The 25,163-nt window shown below is 39.5% G+C and overlaps 1 protein-coding gene across 1 annotated transcript in view; it reads left to right on the forward strand.

Moving 5' to 3' along the window:
* The window catches only part of LOC124716914, a 381,964-nt gene that overhangs the window by 225,124 nt on the left and 131,677 nt on the right, over positions 1 to 25,163 (forward strand). The window contains exons 16-17 of the mRNA XM_047243483.1: positions 1,480 to 1,713; positions 13,960 to 14,090. Of these exons, the coding sequence (XP_047099439.1) occupies positions 1,480 to 1,713; positions 13,960 to 14,090 (365 nt within the window). The remainder of the gene's footprint in view (positions 1 to 1,479; positions 1,714 to 13,959; positions 14,091 to 25,163) is intronic.

Here is a 25,163-nt window from a genome sequence, read left to right on the forward strand (position 1 = left end):
ATAAAAATCCTTTAATATCAATTCAGTGATGCCGTGATATTTATGTCAAATTTTATGCTTGTTTCATTGATTATGAAAAAGCTTTTGAGACTGTTCAGCATGACAACTTATCCACATCTTAGGTGACAGGCTGGATGGTTGTGACATCTGATTTCCTGGAAATCTGTACTGGTAGCAAACTGCTAGTGTGTGGGTTGATGGTTAGCTGTCAGAAACAATATTGATTATGGTAGAAGATCACCATGGCAGCATTCTCTTTTCATTTCTTTTCAACATCTGTTCTGAAAATATTTTCCAAGATGCTCTTTCTGGAAAGAGTCGAGGAATGGTAGTTAATGAAGTTATCATCAATAACATTAGATATGCTGATGACACTGTCTTACTTGCAGCCAGGGTGGATGATCTGCAAGAACTACTAAATGCTGGGACAGAAGAGAACTATGACCTGAGGTTTTGTTTAAATTTCAGTAAGACATAGTGGATGGTTGTCAGCAGAATCTGAAGTGGAAGCCAGAGTCCTCTCGTATTTGGTAATGGTAAGATTGAAAGGGTTTCATCATGTAAAAATTTGAGGTGTCAAGTGAATGGTATCAGAGTCCTCTCTCAAGAAATTCACTGCAGAATTGAACAGTCTAGAAGTTCTTTCAGGTAATGAAGAAAGTTCTGACTAGCCATGACATAAGTATTAAATTTTACACATGACTGCTTTGAAGCTACGTGTTAAGTATGCTACTCTATGGAGTTGAGTCATAGACACTTACTGTAATATTAGGTAAGGAATTGGTGACATTTGAAATGTTGGCATCTCAAAAGATATTAAGAATACCGTGGACAGATAAATCCACAAATGTGGCAGTACTGTGGCATATGAATGAAGATTTATAAATCCTCAATACCAAGTCAAGAGAAGAAAATACAAATATGTTGTCCATATAATTCACAATAACACATACAACTTGTTTCAACAAATACTTCAAGGAAATATTGATAGCAGACATAGTCTGCAACATAGAAGATTATCCTGGTTAAAGAACTTAAGCCACTGGCTCAGACTGAACACAGAAAACAGGTCATAAAAGTCATGGGCTAACAACATACCATGTTACTGATTGTCATTGTTCTTGGAGGACAGCATTTACAGCAGAAGAGGAAGAAAGAGAAGAAGAAGAACAATGACAAGTATCCATTATCCAGTCAAAACCATATGCCAATGCTAAAAACCTGAAAATACAAGCAATAAATCAAAAAATAAACATGTATGAAGCCTTAAACTAATTTCATATATCTCATACTACGTTATAACCTAGCCAAGGCAGATACACTTCAGATGCCTTGGTTATTTTTATTGACATTTTAGAGTTTAAATCTCATAATCTATAGTGTATATTTCATTGTTTTAGTTGTTACTGTAAGTGATTTGAAAAATAACTATGTATTAATACCAGCAATTATGGAAATTATCTGTTTAATTCTTTGCAGGAGAGGACACCTGGCAGTTGATATCACTGCTGAAACAAGAAGCAATTTTCCAGTGGAAAAATTTACTTACAGATTTGATTACAGGAGCAAAGAATGGAGACCTTGTACACAGTGTGCTTACTTCAGTGGCGACAGTTTCACACCTCCTCGGTCCTGAAGATGCACTAGAAATGCTCTTATTCATAGAAATGGCAAAAGGCCACATGCTCCACGTTCTGGAATCAGAATCTCTAGGTCAGTTCCCTAGAATGTTATTTTCCTCTACTCTAAGCATCCAATACATAATTTCAGATTTGTCTTGTGCAAACAGATTGCTCTTAAACAGTCTGACAACTTAAGTCACAATATGCTATGTAATGCACCTCTTTCTCCAGGGAACAAATATTAATTATTATCAGTACTAGTATATTAAGCTACAAATTTTCATTTTAAACCTGCTGTGGTCTCCCTGTGTGCCTAGTCGACCACACGTCCCCGTCATGCTGTTCGCTCTAACAACAGAGTACATACAGGGTTGAAGACATGGAGAAAGATAGGTATCATCACAATTTGAATTTAGAGTAATATAACTTTCTTACCTTTATTGGTCATTATTGCACGCTCGTCGTCCAGTGATGAATCTCACCATCCGCTGTTTGTTAAATCAATTTGAGGTCTAGGGTGTATATTTTGCTGCATAAAAACTGACACATAGTTAAACTTCCAACTTTTATTTTATAAATGCTGATCATGACGATATTCAATAATTTTCAATGTAACAGCTTTTCCAATACATCATTTCGTTCCCTCTATCCTTGACCTTCTCATAGCATGCGTATTACAAGACGTCTCAACACCAACTGCCCATTGTCTCTACACCCACCAACAACCAGCTCCTGTTCACAGAGCTTACAAACTGTGCAGTACTGCCAGCCTTGGTTGTATATTGATATTTTACACATCACACGTATACGTATATGAAAAACATAGTATGAAAAATGAAAAGTGTTTATAATATAGTTCTGTGGCAATATACCTCATTATTGTCATCATATTAACAGTTTTGTAACAAAATAATAATATTTCACTTTATGTTTACGTAGTTAAAGTTCACTTGCTCCTTCAAGTTGATTGACGGCACTGCACACCTCGCCAGCCGGTGGTATCGGTAGTTTCAGTAGTCCGTTAAATTACGACTAGGAACACAGTGTTAAACAGGTTAGCACTAAAATCATCACACACTGAAGTAGTAGAATGTAGTTGTATATTTTTGTATTGAGAGTATCTACTGGGTGAACTTGAACAAGAAAATCTTGTAAAATGGATGCATTATTTCCCACTTAAGCTGTATCTATTTAGATTCCTTCTTCATTCCACGCCTAGTTTTGCACATACTGTACTATATGTGCACCAACTATATGTCAAACCATTGAAAAGAATAAAATTTGCAAACAAAAATGAACATAAGCACATCGCGTGAACACACAGCCTTTTATATGCGTATGGCACCTTATCCTGTCAAAAAGCTTGATAATGGTTTGCTGCTGCCACTGTTGTTGTTTTCAGTCCAAAGACTGATTTGACACAGTTCTCCATCTACTCTATCCTGTGCGAGCCTCTTCATCACTGAATAACTACTGCACTCTACATCCTCCTGAATCTGCTTACTGTATTCATCTCTTGGTCACAATTTTTATCCCTCCTACTTCCTTCTTGTACTAAATTGGTGATCCCATGATGTCTCAGATATCAACCAATCCTGTCTTCTAGTCTGGTTGTGCCACAAATTTCTTTTCTCACCAATTCTGTTCAGTACACCTCCTCTTTAGTTAGGTGATCTATGTACTTAATCTTCAGCATTCATCTGTAGCACCACAGTTAAAAAGCTTCTATTATCTTCTTGTTTATTGTCCAACATTTCACTGACATATATGACTGCATTCTACACAGAAAAGAATTCCTAACACTTTAGTCTATATTTGATGTTAACAAATTTCTCTTTTTGAGAAATGCTGTTCTTGCCATTGCCAGCCTACACTTGATATCCTCTCTACTTTGGCCATCATCAGTTACTTTGCTCCCCAAATAGTAAAACTCACCCACTACTTTAAGTGTCTCATTCCCTAATGCAGTTTCCATATCATCAACTGATTTAATTCGACTACATTCCATTATCCCCATTTTGCTTTTGTTGATGTTCTTCTTTTATCCTCCTCTCAAGACACTCTCCATTCCATTCAGTCACTCATCCATGTCTTTTGCTGTCTCTGACAAAATTACCTTGTCCTTAGCAAACCTCTAGGTTTTTATTTCTTCTCCCTGGACTTTCAATTCCTACTCAAAATTTTTCTTTGGTTTTCTTTACTGCTTGCTCAGTGTACAGATTGAATAGCATCAGGCAGAGGCTATAACCCAATCCCACTCCCTTCTCACCCACTGCTTCCCTGTCATGCCACCTGACTCGTAAAAATGCCATCTGATTTCTATACAACTTGTAAATAGCCTTTTGCTCTAGTTAACATTGTCAAAAGCTTTCTCTTCATCTATAGATGCTATAAACTAGGTCTGTCTTTTCTCAATCTATCTTCTAAGATAAGTCATAGGGTCAGTACTGCCTCATGTTTTCCAACATTTCTATGGAATCCAAACTGATCTTCCCCCCAGGTTGGTTCTACCAGTTCTACCATTTGTCTGTAAAGAATACAGGTTAGTATATTCCAACCATGCCTTATTAAATGAATTGCAATTACTACAATCTTCTTGAAGTCTGAGGGTATTTTTCCTGTCTCATATATCATGTGCACCAGGTGGAAGAGTTTTGTCATGGCTGGCTCTCCCAAGGCTATCACTACTTATGATGGAATGTCATCTACTTGTTTCAATTTAGCTCCTTCAGAGCTCTGTCAAATTCTTGTCACAGTATCATATCTCCCATCCAATTTTCATCTACATCCTCTTCCATTTCTGTAATATTGCCTTCAAGTTCAACTCCCTTGTATAGATTCTATATATATACTCCTTCCACCTTTCAGCGTAAAAGTGAAAACTGGTTGTGGAATGAAGATGAAGTGTAAATAAGTACAGCTTAGTTGGGAAAATGTTGTGTACATTTTAAAAAAAAATTACAGATGTAAAGCCTGTAAAGTGCAACCAACAAAATGTACAACATGGAAGACTCCAGTTTCTCATTAGAGCCTGCATACAGATACAAATATATTTGGATGTGGTTGCCGTCACTACTGAAACTGCTCTGCATAGCATTGTGGTGCTGCTCTTCTATTGCATTCAGTGAACCTGTACATGAGGTGCATGTCTGCCAACTTTTCACCAGTAACCCTATCTGTATGCTGTGTTCACATGTAACTAACTGTGCCAGAAAAACAAACACAAGATAGAACTGAGCAGTACTGAGTGCAAGTTTGATGGCAAAGAGTAAAGTGGGAACAACAAAGGAGGTACAGTACCTGTATGTACACAGAGAAAAAAATATTTTATAACATAAGAACATAAAAAAAAGGTCACAAGATTTATATTTTCTGATTTTCCAAGTACAGTAAAACCACAAAAAGGCAAATGCAGGCCAAAAGAGGCAGAACACCACACACATAGACTTTACATAAATACCAATGTAAATGTTTGCACATGCTAATGGGAACAAATTCTCAAAACATGCATTAAAAATGTAATAAGTGCAGAGTCTTATTATTTAAATCACAAAATGGGCTTTGCTGTTGTCAATGGTAAGTACCGTGAGTGAATGGAATAAGTTTGTTTCCAAGCAAGGCATACAGCCCTTACCACCAATGTTTTTAGTGATGTGCAGATATCTTGAGCACAATACAGATACAGAGATAAATGGTGATAAGAAATCAAATCAAATGCAATTACTCTGTAATCAGCCACTAGATACCATAGGTCCCTTGCACCAGTGTACTCAGAAAATATCCCTCTACAATCTACAAAATTCTGTTTGTGGAGTTCAGTTCATCCTACATATATGTAGACTAAAAAAGAAAAATTGTTATAAAAACAAATCTACAATTGAAGACAGGCATAAACTTTTCTACTCACCATCCAGCATCAGTGACAAGAATGCACAATCAATCATGTAAAACTCTGAGTTTTTGGAACCAGAAATTTTTTCATCTGGCAAAATAGAAGAAAGAGTTAAAGGAGACAAGATTAATTACAAACTAATTAGAAAAGTCACACTCTTTCTTACTGAAACATTACTCCTACTAGGTACGTAGAAGGGTGTCAGCAAATTAAGAAAATTCTGTTTGGAGACTTTGAAATGTTCTGGGCTGATTCTACAGCTACATCGACATACATGTCCGCAAGCTGCTATATGATGTATAATCATGGGTGCCATGTACTACTACTAATCATTTCCTTACCTATTCCACTCATAAATGGAGTCAGGGAAAAATCATTATCTATATGCCTCCATACAAGCCCTAATTTCCCTTATTGTGCCTGTGTGACCCTTACGCAAAATGTACATCGACTGTATTAGAATCATTTTGCAGTCAGCTCCAGATGCCTGTTCTGTAATTTTTTCTCAATAGTGTTGCATGAAAAGAACATCTTCCCTCCATGGATTCTCATTTGAGTTGACACAGCACTTGCATGAGACTTGTGTGTCGATGAAACCTACTGGTAACAAGTCTAACAGCAGCCTTCTGAATTGTTTTGATGACCTTGTGGGGTTCATAACACTTGAGCAGTGCTCAAGAATGGGTCACAATAGCATTCTGTGATCGAATGCCTTTGTAGATGAGCTACACTTTCCTGAAACACTCCCAGTCCACTGAAGTAGACCAACTGCCTTCCCTACCACCATTATGTGCTATCTCCATTTCATGTTGCTTTGCAGTGCTACAACTAAATATTCAATCAATGTGACTGTGTAAAGCAGAACACCACTAGTACTATATTCAAACATTATGGGATTGGTTTTCATAATCTTCTGCATTAACTTACATTTTTCTACACATAAAGCAAGCTGCCATTCATTACACTGAACAGAAATTCTGCATAGGTTTTCCTGTGTTCATTTACAGTTACTCAATGATGATACTTTGCTGTATACTACAGTGTCATCAGCAAACAGTCACACATTGTTGCCTACCCTGTCCCTCAGATCATTCAATTACATAGAGAATAAGAACACTCTTATCACATTTGCCTGAGCACTCCTGATGATACCCTAGTCCCTCATGCACACTCACCATAAAGTTCTATTACTTCAGAAGCCTTCAAGCCACTCACATATTTGTTAACAGTTTGCGGCAGTGCACCATGTCAAACACTTTCTGGAAATGTAGGAATATGGAAGCTGCCTTCTGCCCTTCATTCATAATTTTCAAGATATTGTGTGAGAAAAGGGCAAGCTGAGTTTTGCAAGAGTGATGCATTCTAAATATGTGCTGATTTGTGGACAAAAAGTTTTCTATCTCAACGAAATTTATTGCATTAAAACTTATAAATAATATGTTCAAGAATTAGCATACTGATGTTAAGGATGTGGGTCTGTCCATTCTTTTGCCCTTCTTATTTACAGGAATGTTCAGAAATGTGAAACTGTGCCCTTCACAAAATGCAGAAAGTAGTATCCCATGATTATAATATCAATGTGTCGCATTCGGAGTCTGCCAGCTCTTTCCAATAGCGGCGTGTAACTGTTTATAGGGATATGAAATAGAATGCTCAGTTAAGCTCAGTCATAGGTAAAACAGGTGGCAGACTTCAGGTCATTGGCAGGATGCTGCAGAAGTAGAGTCAGCCCACAAAACGAGAGTGCTTACAAACCACTTGTGTGTCCTGTCGTAGAACATTGCTCAAGTGTGTGGGATCCATACCATATAGGACTAACAGGAGATACTGAACATATATAAGGAAGGGGGACAGGAATGATCACAGGTTTGTTTTAACTCATAGGATGGTGTCACAGAATTCTGAATAACTATAATTGGCAGACACTTGGAAATAAATTCATATTATTCCCTGAGTGCCAACTTCAGGAAGCAGTATTAAATGAAGAATATGGAGATATTCTTCAGCCCCACACAGATCATTCCTGTAGGGGCTGTAGACTAATTATGGTACATACAGAGACAATGAAGTAGCCGCTCTTTTCTCATTCCATAAACGATCAGACTGTAGGAAACCGAAAGATGTTTTACTATACTGGTACCTTTTGCCATGCACTTCACAGTGGTTTACCAGCCAGGTTGGGGATTTTCTCTACGTGGGAACTGGGTGTTTGTGTAGTCCTCATCATTTCATTGTCATTCAAGAACTGGGGAGATTGGAAAGTGAAAAAATTGGGAATTTGTATGGGTGCTGAAGGCCATGCCATTGAGCACCCTGAAAACCAAAATCATCATCATCATCATCATCATCACAGTGGTTTTCAGAATATGTAGAGGGCATGGACAAAATGTGGAAACCAAGCGTAACACATTACCATGCTTGATATGGCGTAGGAAGGCCATTGGGATTCTAAACAGCTTCCAGTCATCTCAGAATGGATAAATACAGGTCCTGTATGATTTTCAGTGGATTCTTATAACATTCTTCCTGCAAAGTAACACCAAGTTATGGTAACAACGATGGAAGTGGATAGTGATCACAAACCCTTCTCTCTAAAGTAGACCACAAAGGCTCAATAACATTGAGATCTGGTGACTGTGGTGGCAAGGGGAGATGAAAAAATTCATCCTCGGCTCACAAGACCAGTCCCAGATGATGTGAGCTGTATGAACAGGGGATCTATCATCTTGGAAAACAGTATCACCATTAGGGAACAAACATAGTACCATGGGATGGACCTGATGAGCCAGAATGGTTGTGTAATTATTGGCAGTAACCCATCTTCGCAGAACAGCCACAGAGCCATGAAATACCACAATATGACTGCCCAAATCATCACCAAACCCCTGCCATATTTCACTCTTGGGGCATAAAATTTGCCAGAAGGTGGAAACAGTGTGAAAAAAGACTCATCCAACCATATGACATCCTTCCATTGCTCCATAATCTAATTTTTATGACTTTGGCTCTGTGTTTTCCTGTTATGGGCACTTGCTCCATTTATCAGTGGTTCTGAAACACCAGTTCATTTTGGAGTTCCCTGCTTATGTAGTTACCATCATGTTGTCTCAGTATTTACTGGGTTCCGGAGTGCAACATTCAGTTCTGAAGCAACTTTTGCTCCTGTCATCCTCTTATTTTTCATCAAAGTCCTCTTCAGTGACTGTCCATCATGATCATTTGAAACACACTTTTCGTCTGTGTTCTAACTTAGTGGATGGTGCTATTCTGCTTTCCTCGTATGTGATGTAAATCTTTGATATGGTGCCTCTTGAAACCTCTCAAAACGCTTAACACTTTGGGTGCCTTGGTTACAGAAGCAACCACCATATGAGCACCAACAGTTTGCCCAAGTTCAAATCCACTTAACTCCAAAATAATGCAGTCGCAACTACACACAACTCTGTTCTGACCCTGACTGACAGCCATTACCTACAAACAAATCTAGGGTATGGCTATGGGCACCCGCATAGCACCATCCTATGCCAACCTATTCATGGGCCATCTAGAGGAATCCTTCCTAAAAACCCAGAATCCTAAACCCCTCATTTGGTTCAGATTCATTGATAACATCTTTGCTGTCTGGATCGAAGGTAAGGAAACCCTATTCACATTCCTCCAGAACCTCAAGAACTTCTCCCCCATTTGCTTCACCTTGTCCTACTCAACCCAACAAGCTACCTTCCTAGATGTTGACCTCCACCTCAGAGAAGCCTACATCAGTACCTCTGCCCATATCAAACCTACTAACCACCAGCAATACCCCCACTTCGACAGCTGCCGCCCATTCCATACCAAGAAGTCCCTTCCATACAGCCTAGCCACCCGTGGTCATCGTATCTGCATTGATGAGCAGTCCCTCTCAAAATATACCGAGGGTCTCACTGAAGCCTTCACTGACCGTAATTATCCTCCCAACCTTGTACAAAAACAAATCTCCCGTGCTTTATCTTTCCCGTCTCCCACCACTTCCCAAAGTCCCACAGTCCAGCCACAGAGGAGCATTCCCCTTGTAACTCAGTACCATCTGTTACTGGAGCAACTGAATTACATTCTCCGCCAGTGTTTTGATTACCTCTCGTCATGCCCTGGAATGAAAAATTTCCTGCCCACTATTCTTCCCACCTCTCCTACACTGCTATTCCGCCATCCAACTGAAGTACATTCTCCGCCATTGTTTTGATTACCTCTCGTCATGCCCTGAAATGAAAAATTTCCTGCCCACTATCCTTCCCACCTCTCCTACACTGGTATTCCGCCGTCCACCGAACCTACACAATATACTCGTCCATCCTTACACAACCCCTGCTCCCTATCCCTTACTTCATGGCTCATACCCCTGTAACAGACCTAGCTGCAAGACCTGTCCCATACATCCTCCTACCACCACCTACTGCAGTCCAGTCACTAACATCACCTGTCCCATCAAAGGCAGGCCTAGCTGTGAAACCAGTCATGTGATTTGCAAGCTAAGCTTAACCACTGTGCTGCATTCTATGCAGCCATGACAACCAACAAGCTGTCTGTCCACATGAATGGCCATCGGCAAACTGTGGCTAAAAAACAAGTGGACCACCCTGTTGCTGAACACGCTGCCAAATATGGTATCCCTCATCTCAGTGACTGCTTCACAGCCTGTGCCCTATGGATCCTTCACACCAACTCCAGCTTTTTTGAATTGCGGAGATGGGAACTTTCCCTGCAATATATCCTACATTCCCGTATCCCTCCTGGCCTTAATCTTCGTTAGTCGCTGTCCACTCCCATCCAGCCCCCTTCCTATTCCAATTCCAGCATTACACAGCCGTCATTTCACCACCACACCCAGTCTTTTAATGACTTTTTATTTCTCTCCTTTCCACTACTTAGCCCCACCTCCTCCCCTCCCCTCCTTCTCTCCTGCCCACCATCTAAACTGCAGCACTTCACTGTTCGCAACCCCCTCACCCCCACCAATCTATCCCTCCCCATTCTGCCTCCTCCTTAACCCCACCCAGTCGTCACTCCCATCATGCACTGGTGCTGCTGCTCGCAGTGTGGTTTCATCTGTCTGAGACTGCAGATGTGTGTGCAAGTTGCGTTTGCATGAGTGTGTGTGTGTGTGTGTGTGTGTGTGTGTGTGTGTGTGTGTGTGTGTGTGTGTATTGCTTTCAAAGGCATTATTGGCTAACAGCTATAATTGTGTGAATCCATTTGCTGTGCCTATCGTGACTTAGCATCTCCACTATATGGTGAGTAGCAACTTTCCTTCTCTAATATTGTTACATTACATCCTGGATTTTCTATTGTTTTGCATTTAGATTATGAGTGTTATGATACTAATAAACCACAATTTACAACGTGTACTGACATGCAAATGTAAGAATCCTTAGTTCCCTGAAGTATCTTCTGCAAGATGTGTGGTTATCAATGTTATATAATATTCTTATTGCACAGTTGTGTGGAATTAATACTTTTTTGACATTACCTGTAATTCTGCAGAAGGTTGTACCACAAGACAGAACTGAGTGAAACTATGCTAGCTATTTTTTCTGCAGGTCAACACAATGAGAGAGATTTCTGGGTGCAAAACAGGCAGAATTCAGCCTTTTGGTTAACTAGTCCATGCACTGGTTCCATCTCAGTCTATTATAAATCTGGATACTCTAACATTTCTCTTATTAGTATTATATTGAAATTATCAAAATTATAACAATACTTAGCATGACTTAGCATGAATACTTACTTTGTGGAGAAATAAAAGATTGAAGTTAGCACTGCTCATAGTTTGAAACTGTGATTAAAGAAACTGAAATTACCTAGCTTCTGTTCATTGTTGACTCAGTCAATTTTGTTGTTGGCACAGTTTAACCAGTGGTAAGATCCTGCTTCCAAAACAGATTTGAGGATTTCAACTTTTCAACAGAAATTTGTTAAATGAAATCTTACAGGCTGTTTTGTATTCTTTTACATATTTTTGTTAGTAGTCCTCTATGATTACCACATCCAGTTAAAACAAGTTCCAGAGTAGAACACCATAACATCATGCTCTACACAATACTAGTACATCAAAAACAGGTCTGACACAATCTCATTTCTTCCTGGCAAGACCACAACAACTGACTCCAAATGTATAGTTATCAGTCACATCACAGACAAAAACAAGTAATATATATTTCATGTACAACTTATTTTTGATTTACTATTTCAGATTGTGTCAATAATCAATATCAGGAATGATTTTTTTCCCTCTGTAGCAGTGTGTGCTGTAATTTGAAACTTCCTGGAAGATTAAAACTATGTACTGGATGGGAACTTGAGCCTGGCACCTTTGTTTTTTGTGGGAAATTTCTCTACCACTTGAGCTATCCAGGCACAAGTCATGACAGAACTTCTGCATACCTTAAGGGATTAGCAATCCAGGAGTAAAGGATACCACAGAAACATGGCTTAGCCACAGTCTGAGGGATTGTTTCTGGAATGAATTTTCTCTCCACTGAAGAATGTGCTCTGATTTGAAACTTTATGACAGATTAAAACAATGTACTGGACTGGAAATCAAGTGTGGGTAGGAGATAATCTACAAGTGAAGGTGGGTTTTGAGTCCTGATCCAGTGCACAGTTTTAATTTGTCAGGAACTTTCAAATCAATACCAATACTGATAATAATAATAATAATAATAATAGCACTAGTAATAATAGTGTACAGTAACACAAATACACAAAATTTGCACAACAGTTTTGAAATATGTAATTTGAATGAAAACAGTTGCATGTATGTATTTCAAGTATTAATAATATCTGCATTATAAATATAGGTCTAAAATATGTCATTCTGCAAGAAGCTTTATTATCTGACAATATAATGTAATAAGTGTATCATGTTACCAAACAACAGGAGCACACAATTTACCAGTTTCATTTTGATACCCGGAAATGTCACTACAAAGGGTGGTTTTGCAGAATGGATGCAAACTGCAGGAACCAATCCCTGAGGAGATAAGGATCAGAAAAGCTATCATGGGCACATTTCCAGAAAGGCATTCCAAAGGAGGTACACCCATAAGATCTTTGATAATGTAGGTTTCAGTGATTGAAAGCACACTTGAGAACACACCAGGCAAATAGTAATATTCTGCCTGTACTTGTGTCTTAGGTGTATGGAGGCAGTGAACCATCAACACCTGTTCAGTTTCAGCATGTGGACAGATATTATTGATGATCAGCTCATGGTAGCAGTCGTGCTCGCAGAAAGCCTCACAGATGAGGCATACCTGCAGTTCCTGTGCGTGATTGTGCCTCTGCTACTGGAAGACATGCCTTTGGTGGTACAAAGCTACTACATGATGGTGCTCCAGATCACTGCCCTCTTGAGTTTGCAGTACTAGTACAGACGGAACATTCCTGCTTAGTGAATGTGTTACCTTGAAGTCTGCACTGTCAAGATCTCCACCTTCAAGTGGGTGTACTTGCTGTGGAACATATTTCCAGCCATATGTCCATATAATCTTTTCTGCTCCTTTTCCTCTCAGGAATCATTTCCCACAGTTTGTCAGTGTATATGCATTGATACCTCCTTTTCATACTGTGAGCCATTTTTGTTTATTTCGACTTGATAAATATGAGTTTTTATAAGTGTAAGGGTTAAATTATTAGCTGTGAGCCAGTTGTAGGCCTGTTCCAGTATTCTTGCGGCTGTGTATGTTGTCATTATGTTTGGGCCCTTAACTGATATAGTTGTGTCATCAGCAACATTACAGTTTCTGCAGACTCCTTATGGTTCTGGATAAATCACACTAAAACTACAATAATCACCATTATCACATAAGATGAACTCATGGAAAAGAATTGCTTAGAAGTTCTGAAAGACTGGTAACTGGACACTTATCTCCCATCTCTGCGAGTGCTAATATTCATTTCTGACTTTCATATTACACTAAAGTAATGTATCAAATTAGCAAAATCAGATCCAGTTCTGTAAACATTATAACAATATTCTGAGAAGGAAAGTTGCTACTCACCATATAGCAAAGATACTTAGTCGCAGATAGGCACAACAAAAAGATTTTCACACTTAAAGCTTTCGGCCAATGGCCTTTGTCAACAATAGACACACATACATACACACACACACACTCAAGCAAATGCATCTCACACACATGATTGGAATCTGAGGCAACTAAAACCACACTAAACATTATGATTGATTGAAACTTCCTGCCAGGTAAAAACAGCATGCCAGACCAAAACTCGAACTCAGGGCCTTTACCTGTTATCATAGATTATTTCCCATTTTTATTTGACATTGTATATATATTAAAATGAATAAATATTTAGAGAAAATTAATGTGGCTGCTGGTTAAGCAAAGAGAATTACTTATAAACTGGGTTATTGCAGCTGAATATGTCTGCTCATTGGTGTTACAGGCAAAATATCATCCTCTCCCAACACTGTGGATGCTGTATTGTGCACATCTCCTGATGAACTGTATGTAGAGAGCCAGCATCTAGCAGAGGACATGCAATATGCAATACACTGTGTGTGGCTGAATCTCAAGGTATTGTAATTTTGCACATCTGATTAATACAGTTCCCACTTTCAGAAAAACTCAGAAGAACCTCCTCATCACCTGGCCTCGAATGCATCAATCTCTGTAACATCCTAGTCAATTCTTATGACATTCACACACCACTGAGCCTACACTCAGGTTCCTATCTGTGGAACTGCCCTATTGTACAACCCACCTCATGGACCCATCCACTACCATGTACTTCAGACCCACCACTAGTAAATCCTATAGTATCAAAAGCAGAGCAGCTTGCAAAACCACATACATTGTTAATCAGCTTACTTGGTCCACCGTATAGTGTTTTATAGTGGATTTTTCAATATGAATGCAATATTATTTATTATTTTATGAGTTTGCTAGTTGAGTACCCTGCAGTGCGCTATTCGTCCACGAGACTCAGAGGGCCATAGACACGGGTTCCCAGGTAGATGCTGTGTTTCTTGACTTCCACAAGGCATTCGATACACTTCCCCACAGTTGTTTAATGAACAAAGTAAGAGCATATGGACTATCAGACCAATTGTGTGATTGGATTGAAGAGTTCCTAGATAACAGAACGCAACATGTCATTCTCAATGGAGAGAAGTCTTCCGAAGTAAGAGTGACTTCAGGTGTGTGTTGTAGGACCGTTGCTATTCACAATATACATAAATGACCTTGTGGATGACTTCGGAAGTTCACTGAGGCTTTTTGCGGATGATGCTGTGGTATATCGAGAGGCTGTAATAATGGAAAATTGTACTGAAATGCAGGAGGATCTGCAGCGAATTGACGCATGGTGCAGGGAATGGCAATTGAATCTCAATGTAGACAAGTGTAATGTGCTGTGAATTCATAGAAAGAAAGATCCCATATCATTTAGCTACAATATAGCAGGTCAGCAACTGGAAGCAGTTAATTCCATAAATTATCTGGGAGTACACATTAGGAGTGATTTAAAATGGAATGATCATATAAAGTTGATCGTTGGTAAAGCAGATGCCAGACTGAGATACACTGGAAGAATCATAAGTAAATGCAATCCAAAAAGAAAGGAAGTAGGTTACAGTACGCTTGTTCGCCCACTGCTTGAATACTGCCCATCATTGTGGGATCCGTACCAGATAGGGTTGATAGAAGAGATAGAGAAGATCCAACGGAGAGCGGCGCTTCGTTACAGGATCATTTAGTAATCACGAAAGCGTTACGGAGATGATAGATAAACTCCAGTGGAAGACTCTGCAGGAGAGATGCTCAGTAGCTCGGTACAGGCTTTTGTTGAAGTTTCAAGAACATACCTTCACCGAGGAGTCAAGCAGTATATTGCTCCCTCCTACGTATATCTCGCGGAGAGACCATGAGGATAAAATCAGAGAGATTAGAGCCCACTCAGAGGCATACCGACAATCCTTCTTTCCACGAACAATACGGGACTGGAATAGAAGGGAGAACCGATAGAGGTACCCAAGGTACCCTCCGTCACACACTGTCAGGTGGCTTGCAGAGTATGAATGTAGATGTAGATGTATTTATTCCAATTCTTTTAGTCCATCTTCTTCCCCCTTCTCGCTATCCATACCCTCCACCAACCACTCTCTGTCCATTTCCTCATGCGTCTCTTCCTGTCCACCTGTTACTCCCTCCTTACTCTGGCCATCTGCCCTTCCCTCCACCCCTCTGTCCCCCTCCTCCTCCCCCTTCAGTCCATCTTCTCCTCCCCTCTCAATCCATCAACTCCTGTCCCCTATGAGTCCATCTCCTACTGCCCCCTATCGCCTTCTCAACCCATCTATCTGCTCCCCTATCCCTCTCTTGTCCATGTCCTCCTCCCTCATTTCCTCCTTCTCCAACTGTGTCTGTCCCTCTTCTCTTCCCTGTCTCTGTGCACCTCCTGTTCTCCATCTCTGTCCATTTCCTCTTCCCTCCTACCAAAATTCATCTCCTCCTCCCACTTTTAAAATACATCTCCTCCTCCCCCCTCTCACTGCCCACCTCCTCCTTTTCTCTTTCTGCATCCCTTTTCTTCTCTCTCTCTATCTGCCCATCTCCTTTCCCACATGTTCTACATCTACATCTACATCCATACTCCGCAAGCCACCTGACGGTGTGTGGCGGAGGGTACCTTGAGTACCTCTATTGGTTCTCCCTTCTATTCCAGTCTTGTATTGTTCGTGGAAAGAAGGATTGTCAGTATGCCTCTGTGTGGGCTCTAATCTCTCTGATTTTATCCTCATGGTCTCTCCGCGAGATATACGTAGGAGGGAGCAATATACTGCTTGACTCCTTGGTGAAGGTATGTTCTCGAAACTTCAACAAAAGCCCGTACCGAGCTACTGAGCGTCTCTCCTGCAGAGTCTTCTACTGGAGTTTATCTATCATCTCCGTAACACTTTCGTGATTACTAAATGATCCTGTAATGAAGTGTGCTGCTCTCCATTGGATCTTCTCTATCTCTTCTATCAACCCTATCTGGTACGGATCCCACACTGCTGAGCAGTATTCAAGCAGTGGGCAAACAAGCGTACTGTAACCTACTTCCTTTGTTTTCAGATTGCATTTCCTTAGGTTTCTTCCAATGAATCTCAGTCTGGCATCTGCTTTACCAACAATCAACTTTATATGATCATTCCATTTTAAATCACTCCTAGTGCATACTCCCAGATAATTTATGGAATTAACTGCTTCCAGTTGCTGACCTGTTATATTGTAGCTAAATGCTAAGGGATCTTTCTTTCTATGTATTCACAGCTCATTACACTTGTCTACATTGAGATTCAATTGTTTGTGTCCATGTCTATCCTTGTCCTCCATCCCCCTTCCTCCTGTCTCTCTCTGTCCATCTCTTCCTACCTTTTCTCTCCATGTTCTCACTCCAACCACAAATAGGAGATAGTAAGTAAAGTGTACAACAAGTTTGGCTGAAATCAGTCAAGAGGCTTCGGAGGTTTCCTTCTACTCGTGGCTATGTCTGCATATGTACCTGCCACATATATTTAATACTTTTTGTGCAGATTTGTGCACAAATTTTACCTATATCTCTGGAGACTTCCACTGTGCGCTTTCATTTTCGTGCAGCTCCATGTTTATGATGTCATAGCTCCTGGTATATTTGCAGTACAATAGTATACTTTTGCAGGTGCATTCAGTAGCATATGTGGATGCTGTCTGCAAAATATCTTGTGAATAGAGTTGGGTGCAAAGAAGTAATAAATTTAAATGTCATAAATGATGCAGCAATTTTTCATGCAATTATGTACAATGTCATATCTCCTGAATTATGTCTCATAGAATGACATAATTTTTCAGATACATTCAGTGGTATTTGTAAATACTGTATGAAAAATGTGTTGCGAATACAGTTAGTAGTAAAGGAGCAATAAATTAAAACATCATGCTTGATGTGGCTGTTTTACTGCATGAACAGTGAAAACCTAGTAAGTGATAAACTTTCTTCCTTTCATTAATTTGTAGGGCATGTCACCAAGAAAAAGTTTTGTAAAGTTTTGAAATAATGTGTAAAGTTTTGCAAGTCACTAAGTACTCTCAATGTCAAATATTGTGCGTATAAAATCTGGGTGTCTGCACATCGTGATCTACACTTCATTTCACTCCCCCAACCCTTTGAGAGGTAGATGGTTCTTATCAGCACAGCAATTCTTTCCATATAGCAAGTGATATGTGTACCTAGTTTGGTTAAAATCTGTCTGGTGGTTTTATATGTGTGGATTTAACTGGACAAGATTATGCCTTCAGGTACTTCTTACATGTAACCAGACTTCCTCAGTGAGTAAATCTTAGAATGTGTATGGTACATGAGCCATGTATAATATCAATAATAACAGTAATAATAATAATAATAATAATAATAATAATAGTAATAATAATATGTGGAATTTAAGCACTATTAGTCTCATTAACAATAAGCAATTTCCCCATTATATTCTTTTTGTATGCGAGTAGGCACATCTAACAGAAACCTATGACAAGAGTACAGAAGTAATCAACTGCAGAAGTTGTCTGATCAGAGGAAGAACAAGAGATAATAGGGTAAGAATAGCAGATAAGGCAGAGAGAAGAAAAGTGAAATAGAAAGAGAAGATAAAAGTATAGAGAGGGAAGCTTTGAAAATGATAAAAGATAAAACTTTAATCTCCTCTTGAATGCAGTATGGATTTTGGTAGGACGCAGCTTACAGGCTAAATTGGCCATCCAGGGTGGCCGAGCGGTTCTAGGCGCTACAGTCTGGAACAGCGCGACCGCTACGGTTGCAGGTTCGAATCCTGCCTCGGGCATGGATGTGTGTGATGTCCCTAGGTTAGTTAGGTTTAAGTAGTTCTAGGGGACTGATGACCTCAGAAGTTAAGTCCCATAGTGCTTAGAGGCATTGGAATCATTGCCTAAATTGGAAGACTGAAACTGTGTGCCAGATGAAGACTCAGACTTGGGACATTTGCCTTTCACGGGCAATTGCTCTATTGACTGAGCTACCAAAATGCAACTCACCGCCCATCCTCACAACTTTTCTCAGTTTTCACACAGTTTTAATCTGCCAGGAAGTTTCATATCAGTGCACACTCCACTGCAGAGTGTACATTTCATACAGGCTAAAGTGTTCAATAATCATATGGTTGAAAGGGAGAAGGATACTGGAGCTAGTCTCAAGCAAAGATATAGCCATGATGCTGGATGTATCTAGTTTCATACTAGAGTTGTGGAATGATGATAGGTATGTGATATATGAGGAGGCGTGTTGAGGGCATGAATGACTGAAAAACTGATAACATAAACAGAGCATTTGAAAATCATGCTGCGTGTCTGTTTGCATCCAACCAAACTGATCTACTGTTTACTGCTATTCACATTTGTGCCATTTAAATCTGATCAAGTAAATTAGAAAGGAAGCTGCTACCTCGAAAACAGATGCTGCCTACTGCATTACACAACATACGTCCTGTTTATCTACTACTAGCCTTTTTCCAGTGACTTTGCTCATGTACACATTCCACACCTATATTGCACACACCATCTCTTCCCCCCTCTCTTTGTCTATCTCTTCCTCTCCTGTCTCTCCTTCCATCTTGTTCTCCTACCTTTATCACTCCATCTCCTCCATCCCACTCTATCTGCCTTTCCATATTATCATCTCCTCTCTCTGTCTATTTCTTCCTTCCCCTAATTCTCACCATATCTTCCAAGCCTCCATCTCTCCATATTCTCTTCCATCTCTCTATGTCCATCTCACCTTCCTCTTATTCATTTTGCATCTAAACCTACACGCCTTCCACCTACCTCTTGCATCCTTCCCTCTCTGTCCATCACCTTCTCCCCTATCTCTATCTGTCTCTCTCCTCATATCTCCTACCTCTATCTCATTCTTCCCCATCCCCTCCCACCAGTCTCATTATCTATCTCCCCCGCCCCCCCTCTCTCCTCTCTCTGCTCAGCCATGGCCATTGCACGTGTAGCCCCTGTGAGGCATGCTAATACCTGTTCTCTCTCTCTCTCTCTCTGCCCATCTTCTCCCACTCTCTGTCCATATCATCTCCCCTCCCCCCCCCCCCCCCAACTACTCTGTATCCATATCCTCCTTACTCCTCTGCTCTCTCTGTCCATCTCATATCCTCCACACTGTCTATGTATATATGTATACATCCACATCACTCCTCCTGTCTCTCCATCACCTTGTCCCACACTCTATCTGTCCCTCCCCTGCTGCCACCTCTCTCTTTGACCATCCCCTTCTGACCCCTCTTTCTCTATCTATCTCAAACTGCCCCCCACCCCTGCTCTCTCCATTCCCTCTCTATCCATCCCAACCCTCCCCCAGCTGTGCCAGTAAGCTAACTTTGCTGCGAAACAAGTTGATAGTGCAGGTCAGTACTACTCCCACAACACGCCAGTCGTGCTGGCAGCCTAAATCATTTGTTTGCCCCTGGTGTGTAGGCTGCCCAGCAATTCAAGTCGATAAGGCTGTCCAATATCACACCTGTTATAAGGGGTAACCTACACGCTGGGGGCTGGAAAAACCTTTCTCGTCCCTGAAGTGTAGGTCGCCCTGCAAAGCAGCTCGATAATGCAAGCCTACACTATTCCTACAAAACATGCCTATTGTGCAGGGCAGCCTACATGGCAGGTGCTGGAAAAACACATTCACCAAAATCACTGCTCCTATTGGAGCTAGGAGATCATAAATGACACAGTGCTGATACTCATGAAGTTTGCTGTTCGTGTACCAAATATGGTTGAAATTGATCGAAAGATTTGGGAGGAGCCCCCAGACTGACATAAATACACAATGGTATTTTTTTTAGAACATTATTACTTGTCGTACAGCTTTGTAACAAAAACTACTAGTTGACACGTGGTTAATGGAATCTTTCAACATCTGTGAATCTAAATATTCATATAACTATTGAAATAGTGGCTAATGAGGTATATTTTTTAATTTTCTTTTGAGCTGGTAGGTTTCCCATTTTCTTGTTTTATATCAGACAAGTGCTTGTAGAATAGCTTGCCATCAAAGTACGTAACTCCACTCTGAAACTTGGAGTAGGAGGCAAAGTCCACTTGAAAATTATTTTTTTGTGTTGTCTTGTGGCCATGTAAACCACAGTTTAGCTGATACTGATTTTTATTATCACCAGCAAAAACCATGTAGGGTTAAATGCATTCAGAAATGAGTGTAAGAATTCCAACATCCTTAAAAAGGTGTGAGATGTGCACTTGCCTCCTTTACACAATATTCTTACTGCTTGCTTCTGCTGAACAAACGTACTATTTGTTTGAGGTTCGCTGCCCCAGGAGACAATTGCATAAGATAAGCCAATGAATGAAAATATGCAAAATAATCCAACATTCTGTAGAACTTTCTGTAGGTAACTATGGCTGGAGCTGTTAGATAATTTGGAAGAAAAAGCATACTTTATCCATCAGCTGTACAACTGTATGTTTATTCTCTACCAGTTTTGATTATTACAATCATCTTCACAGGAGAAAAACAGGGTACTGCAAATGTATGTTTGAACCACTGATGTATGCTGTTTTTGTCCTGTGTAGATGATTGTACTAATCAAAACTGGTTGATAAAAACAATATACATCAAATGTATGTTTGAACCATTGATGTACCTTGTTTTTCTCCTATGGAGATGATTGTATTAATTGAAAATGGTCAAGAATAAACATACCATTGTACAGCTAATGACACAGATATGCTTTTTCCAAACAACAGTCCTGTCTTTAGGTCAACACAGTGAGAGATGCTTCAAAGGACTTAACAAGATGAACTGAACTTCATGATTAGTTTATTTCATTTTACTTTGTTATGTAGCTGCATATCAAGGACTGTGCTTCATGGAGTGTATGAAAATTAATGTCTACTTCTGGTGTTAAATGATCATTACTGCATGTTTGAAACTGTGTAGTTTGTTTCTTTGTAAGAGTAACGCTTTAACTTTTAGCTACGAATAACATGTAGGCCTGTTCAACTATCATTTGCACTGTGCCTGCTGAGGTTGAGTTTGTCAACTACAAGGCAGATATCAGGGCTTATTGTAAAGCTAAATGACATATAGAAGTGGCTTGTAAACAAACATCCATTGTTACAGGTGTAGAGGAATAATTTCGTTGGAAAATACAAATTTAGCTACAAATATGTTATAAACAGCAAAGATTTAGTATAACTGAGGAAGCAGATGTAGATGTGGATGTAGATGTCAAAGTAGTGTCTTTCCTTGCAATGTACTTGCTTACATTCAGCTGATGAAAGGACAGATAGTGTTATGCAGTACAGTCAATGTTTATTGGTAATTCATTTTACAGATTAATTTTCTATGATTTCCTTGTCTTGTATTAATGTATACCTTGATGCATTCCACATTACTGAAGGGGGGAGCTTGATGAACGAACGAATGAATGAATAACACAGGGAGGGGAATCAGGGTTGTCGATGCACTGAGGAAGTTCTTTTGTTGGGTTCCAATAGGATGTGAATAGGTGACATTAGGAAACATGTGAGGAATATTGCTGTGGATTGATAAATAATGTAGTGCATGGACAAGATAGAGGTGTTTATCCAGCAGTGGATATCAAATGATCGATATGTAGAAAAATGAGCATATACGCAATTGTCTGGAAGTAGTGTCATCTTTATTACAAAAAGCACTGGAATCCAGGTACATGCACATCTCATTTGTAGCTGCTAGCCCAGCCAATAAAATTTAATCAGTATGGAATGTTATTCCAAGATGCACTGGTAAAGAAGCCATAGATGAAATTAAATTAAAGAAAGGAACATGATTAATAATTTCTTGAGAACTCAACAAAATTTGTTAACATAAGTAGGATTAAAACCGTAGACAGAATTATAATTAATTTTCAGGTGAACTATAAGGAAGTGTGTTGGAAACCTTGCTGTTCATGTTTTGTGTTAATGACCTGGCAGACAATATTAGTAATGTAGATCTTTTTCCAAATTATGTAATTATCTACGATAAATTGCTATCCAAAGAAGGAAGCACAAGTATGCACTCTCAATAAGACTTCAAAGTATATGGTTATATTTTATCTTACTTTAACTGTATTTCATTATTATTATGTTTCTGATACCTCAATTCCATTAATTTAGTCAATAAATGTCATTACAATGTTTGCTCATTAAGTTACATAAGTTCGCATATGCATCAGGAGTTAGTATCGGATACTGCAATATGGTCTGCATTTCACTCTTTATGTGTTGTTTCATTCTGTTACTTCACAAAAACACACACACAACATGCAGATATATATTTGTTTGCACTGAACAAAATATACATGTTTTTTGTCTGAAGTGTGGATTATGGCCTGGAACTTCTTCCAGAAATCACTCCACCTCCATCGGAAGACATTTGCAATTGTATACACTACATCCCTAAATTTTTGTCTTACATCTGCCACAGTGTCATGAAACACAGCTTTGTTAAAGATCATCTGATCCCAATAATTGACCATTTCCCTCTGTGAATGGTACTTTACAACAGCAAGATCATGTACTCAACTTATATACTGACAAGGAAGTATCAACAGCTCACTTGCAAGATATCATCCTCAGCAATCAATTCCGCTTGAAAATTTGGGCCATAATATTGAAGGCACAAAGTTATGACTGGCTGCATGGAGAGCTCTTAAACTTTGTGTGCACTGGCTGCTTTCACTTGCTCCACCCCACTGCAGATGCCAGTGTTCATAATGTTAGCAAAGATACAAGTGGTAGTACTTTGTTTATTGTGTCAAAGTATGTGGTTTGTAACCTGTAGTTGGAGACAGAGATCATTCTGCTTTGAAAATTTTATGTTATGATTCACAAATGCAGTGTATATTAATGAAATGATAGTATTTTATTAAAGAATAATGTTATTTAATTACTAATATCACTATTGTGTATTATTTTATTTGGATAAAAAGCTGAAATTGTAAAACTGAAGTACATTTGCAGGAATTGCACTGTTCTTCAACTTGACTGCCATGATTAAATTGATAATCAAAAATCATCAACACCATTTCTTCAGTTGCTGATGTTTATTCATACAATGTGTATATATTTTCAGAAGGTCATAACTGTGTAATATCACAATTATGGTCCAAATTTTCATGTGGGATCAATTGCTGGGTCCGATATCTTCCAAGTGTGCTATTTTCTCCTTAAAATATGAGGTCAAGGTGGGGATGTTGCCTTGCAAGTCATGACGAGACTTATCTTTCTGTGCATTTCAGTAAGAGAAAATGAGTGGTTGAGAAGGAAGTAACCACAGCGCCACTGTTCTCAGACTCATCATACTTGCGGAACTATGGCGGGGAGGCATCGAGGCAGTACAGAACTGATGTTATAGCGGCGTCTTGATTTAGAAAGTATGCAGCCTGCAACATTAAACCCATACTCTGATCCCTAACAGGCAGTTACTGGAAGTCAGAGCCAACTCTTTCAACCACTATACAAAACAAACATGTGGCCACTGTGCATGTTGACGTCATAGATCGTGCTACATCTCACTGGCTACACTTTACTGTTTGACATGATGCCCTGTAACAAATACTATTTCTTGCCATGTAGATAACAGTGCTTTCAATCCCTGAATCTATGTACTAGGAGTACAAAAAGTCTGGGAACACTTTCAATTATTTATTGCATAAGAACCAAACATTGTACAGATATCATACATATGTCATTTAGAAGAGAAACCCTGAAATCTTTTGTTTCATGTATACTGCCACAGCATAGTTTGGTATTTTGTCGATACTCAGCACTAGTCACAAACGTGATGAGTTCAGGTGCGGAGTGAGCTTTCTGTGTGTTGGAGTTCAACGAAAACAATTGTGCTACCACTGTTCAACTGATGTTTAGAATTGAGTACAGTAAGAAGCCACCAAAAAGGAAGGCCATTTACCACTGGCACAACAAATTCATTACAATGGGTTGCTTGTGCCTGACAAAGAGAAGTGGACATCCCAGTGTGAGTGAAGTGAATGTGAAGCAAGTATGAGAGACATTCATAAGGAGTCCAAAGAAATTGGTGCGTCGTGCATCCTGTGAACTCGAAGTGGCTCCAATGACAGTGTGGAAAGTCCTGGAACAGAACCTGTCTATGAAACCATTCAAATTGGAGCTAGTGCAGAAGCTCAATTATGATGACAAAGACAAGCATTTTGAGTTTTGTTCGCAGTTGCAACAATTGAATGAGGATGGGGATGGCATTTTTGATCGCTTAATTTTTAGTAATGAAGCCACTTTTCACACTAATGGGAAAGTAAACAGGCATAATTGTCAAATCTGAGGTACAAAACATCCACACGAATGCACTGAATTTGAGCACAATTCCCCAAAGGTAAATGATTTTTGTGCCTTGTCATGTTGAAAACTGTACAGGCGATTCTTCTTTGCCGACAGCACTGTCACTGACTATTCCTACTTGAACATGTTGCAGCAATGGCTGATGCCTCAAATGCAATCAGACTCTCCATTCATCTTTCAGCAGGATGGGGCTCCACCCCATTTGCATCAATTGACTGTGCTTCATAAGGGGACAGCTGTTTCATGAAATGGCTTCCC

The sequence above is a fragment of the Schistocerca piceifrons genome, chromosome 9 (assembly GCF_021461385.2).
Source record: "Schistocerca piceifrons isolate TAMUIC-IGC-003096 chromosome 9, iqSchPice1.1, whole genome shotgun sequence".
Lineage (NCBI taxonomy): Eukaryota > Metazoa > Arthropoda > Insecta > Orthoptera > Acrididae > Schistocerca > Schistocerca piceifrons.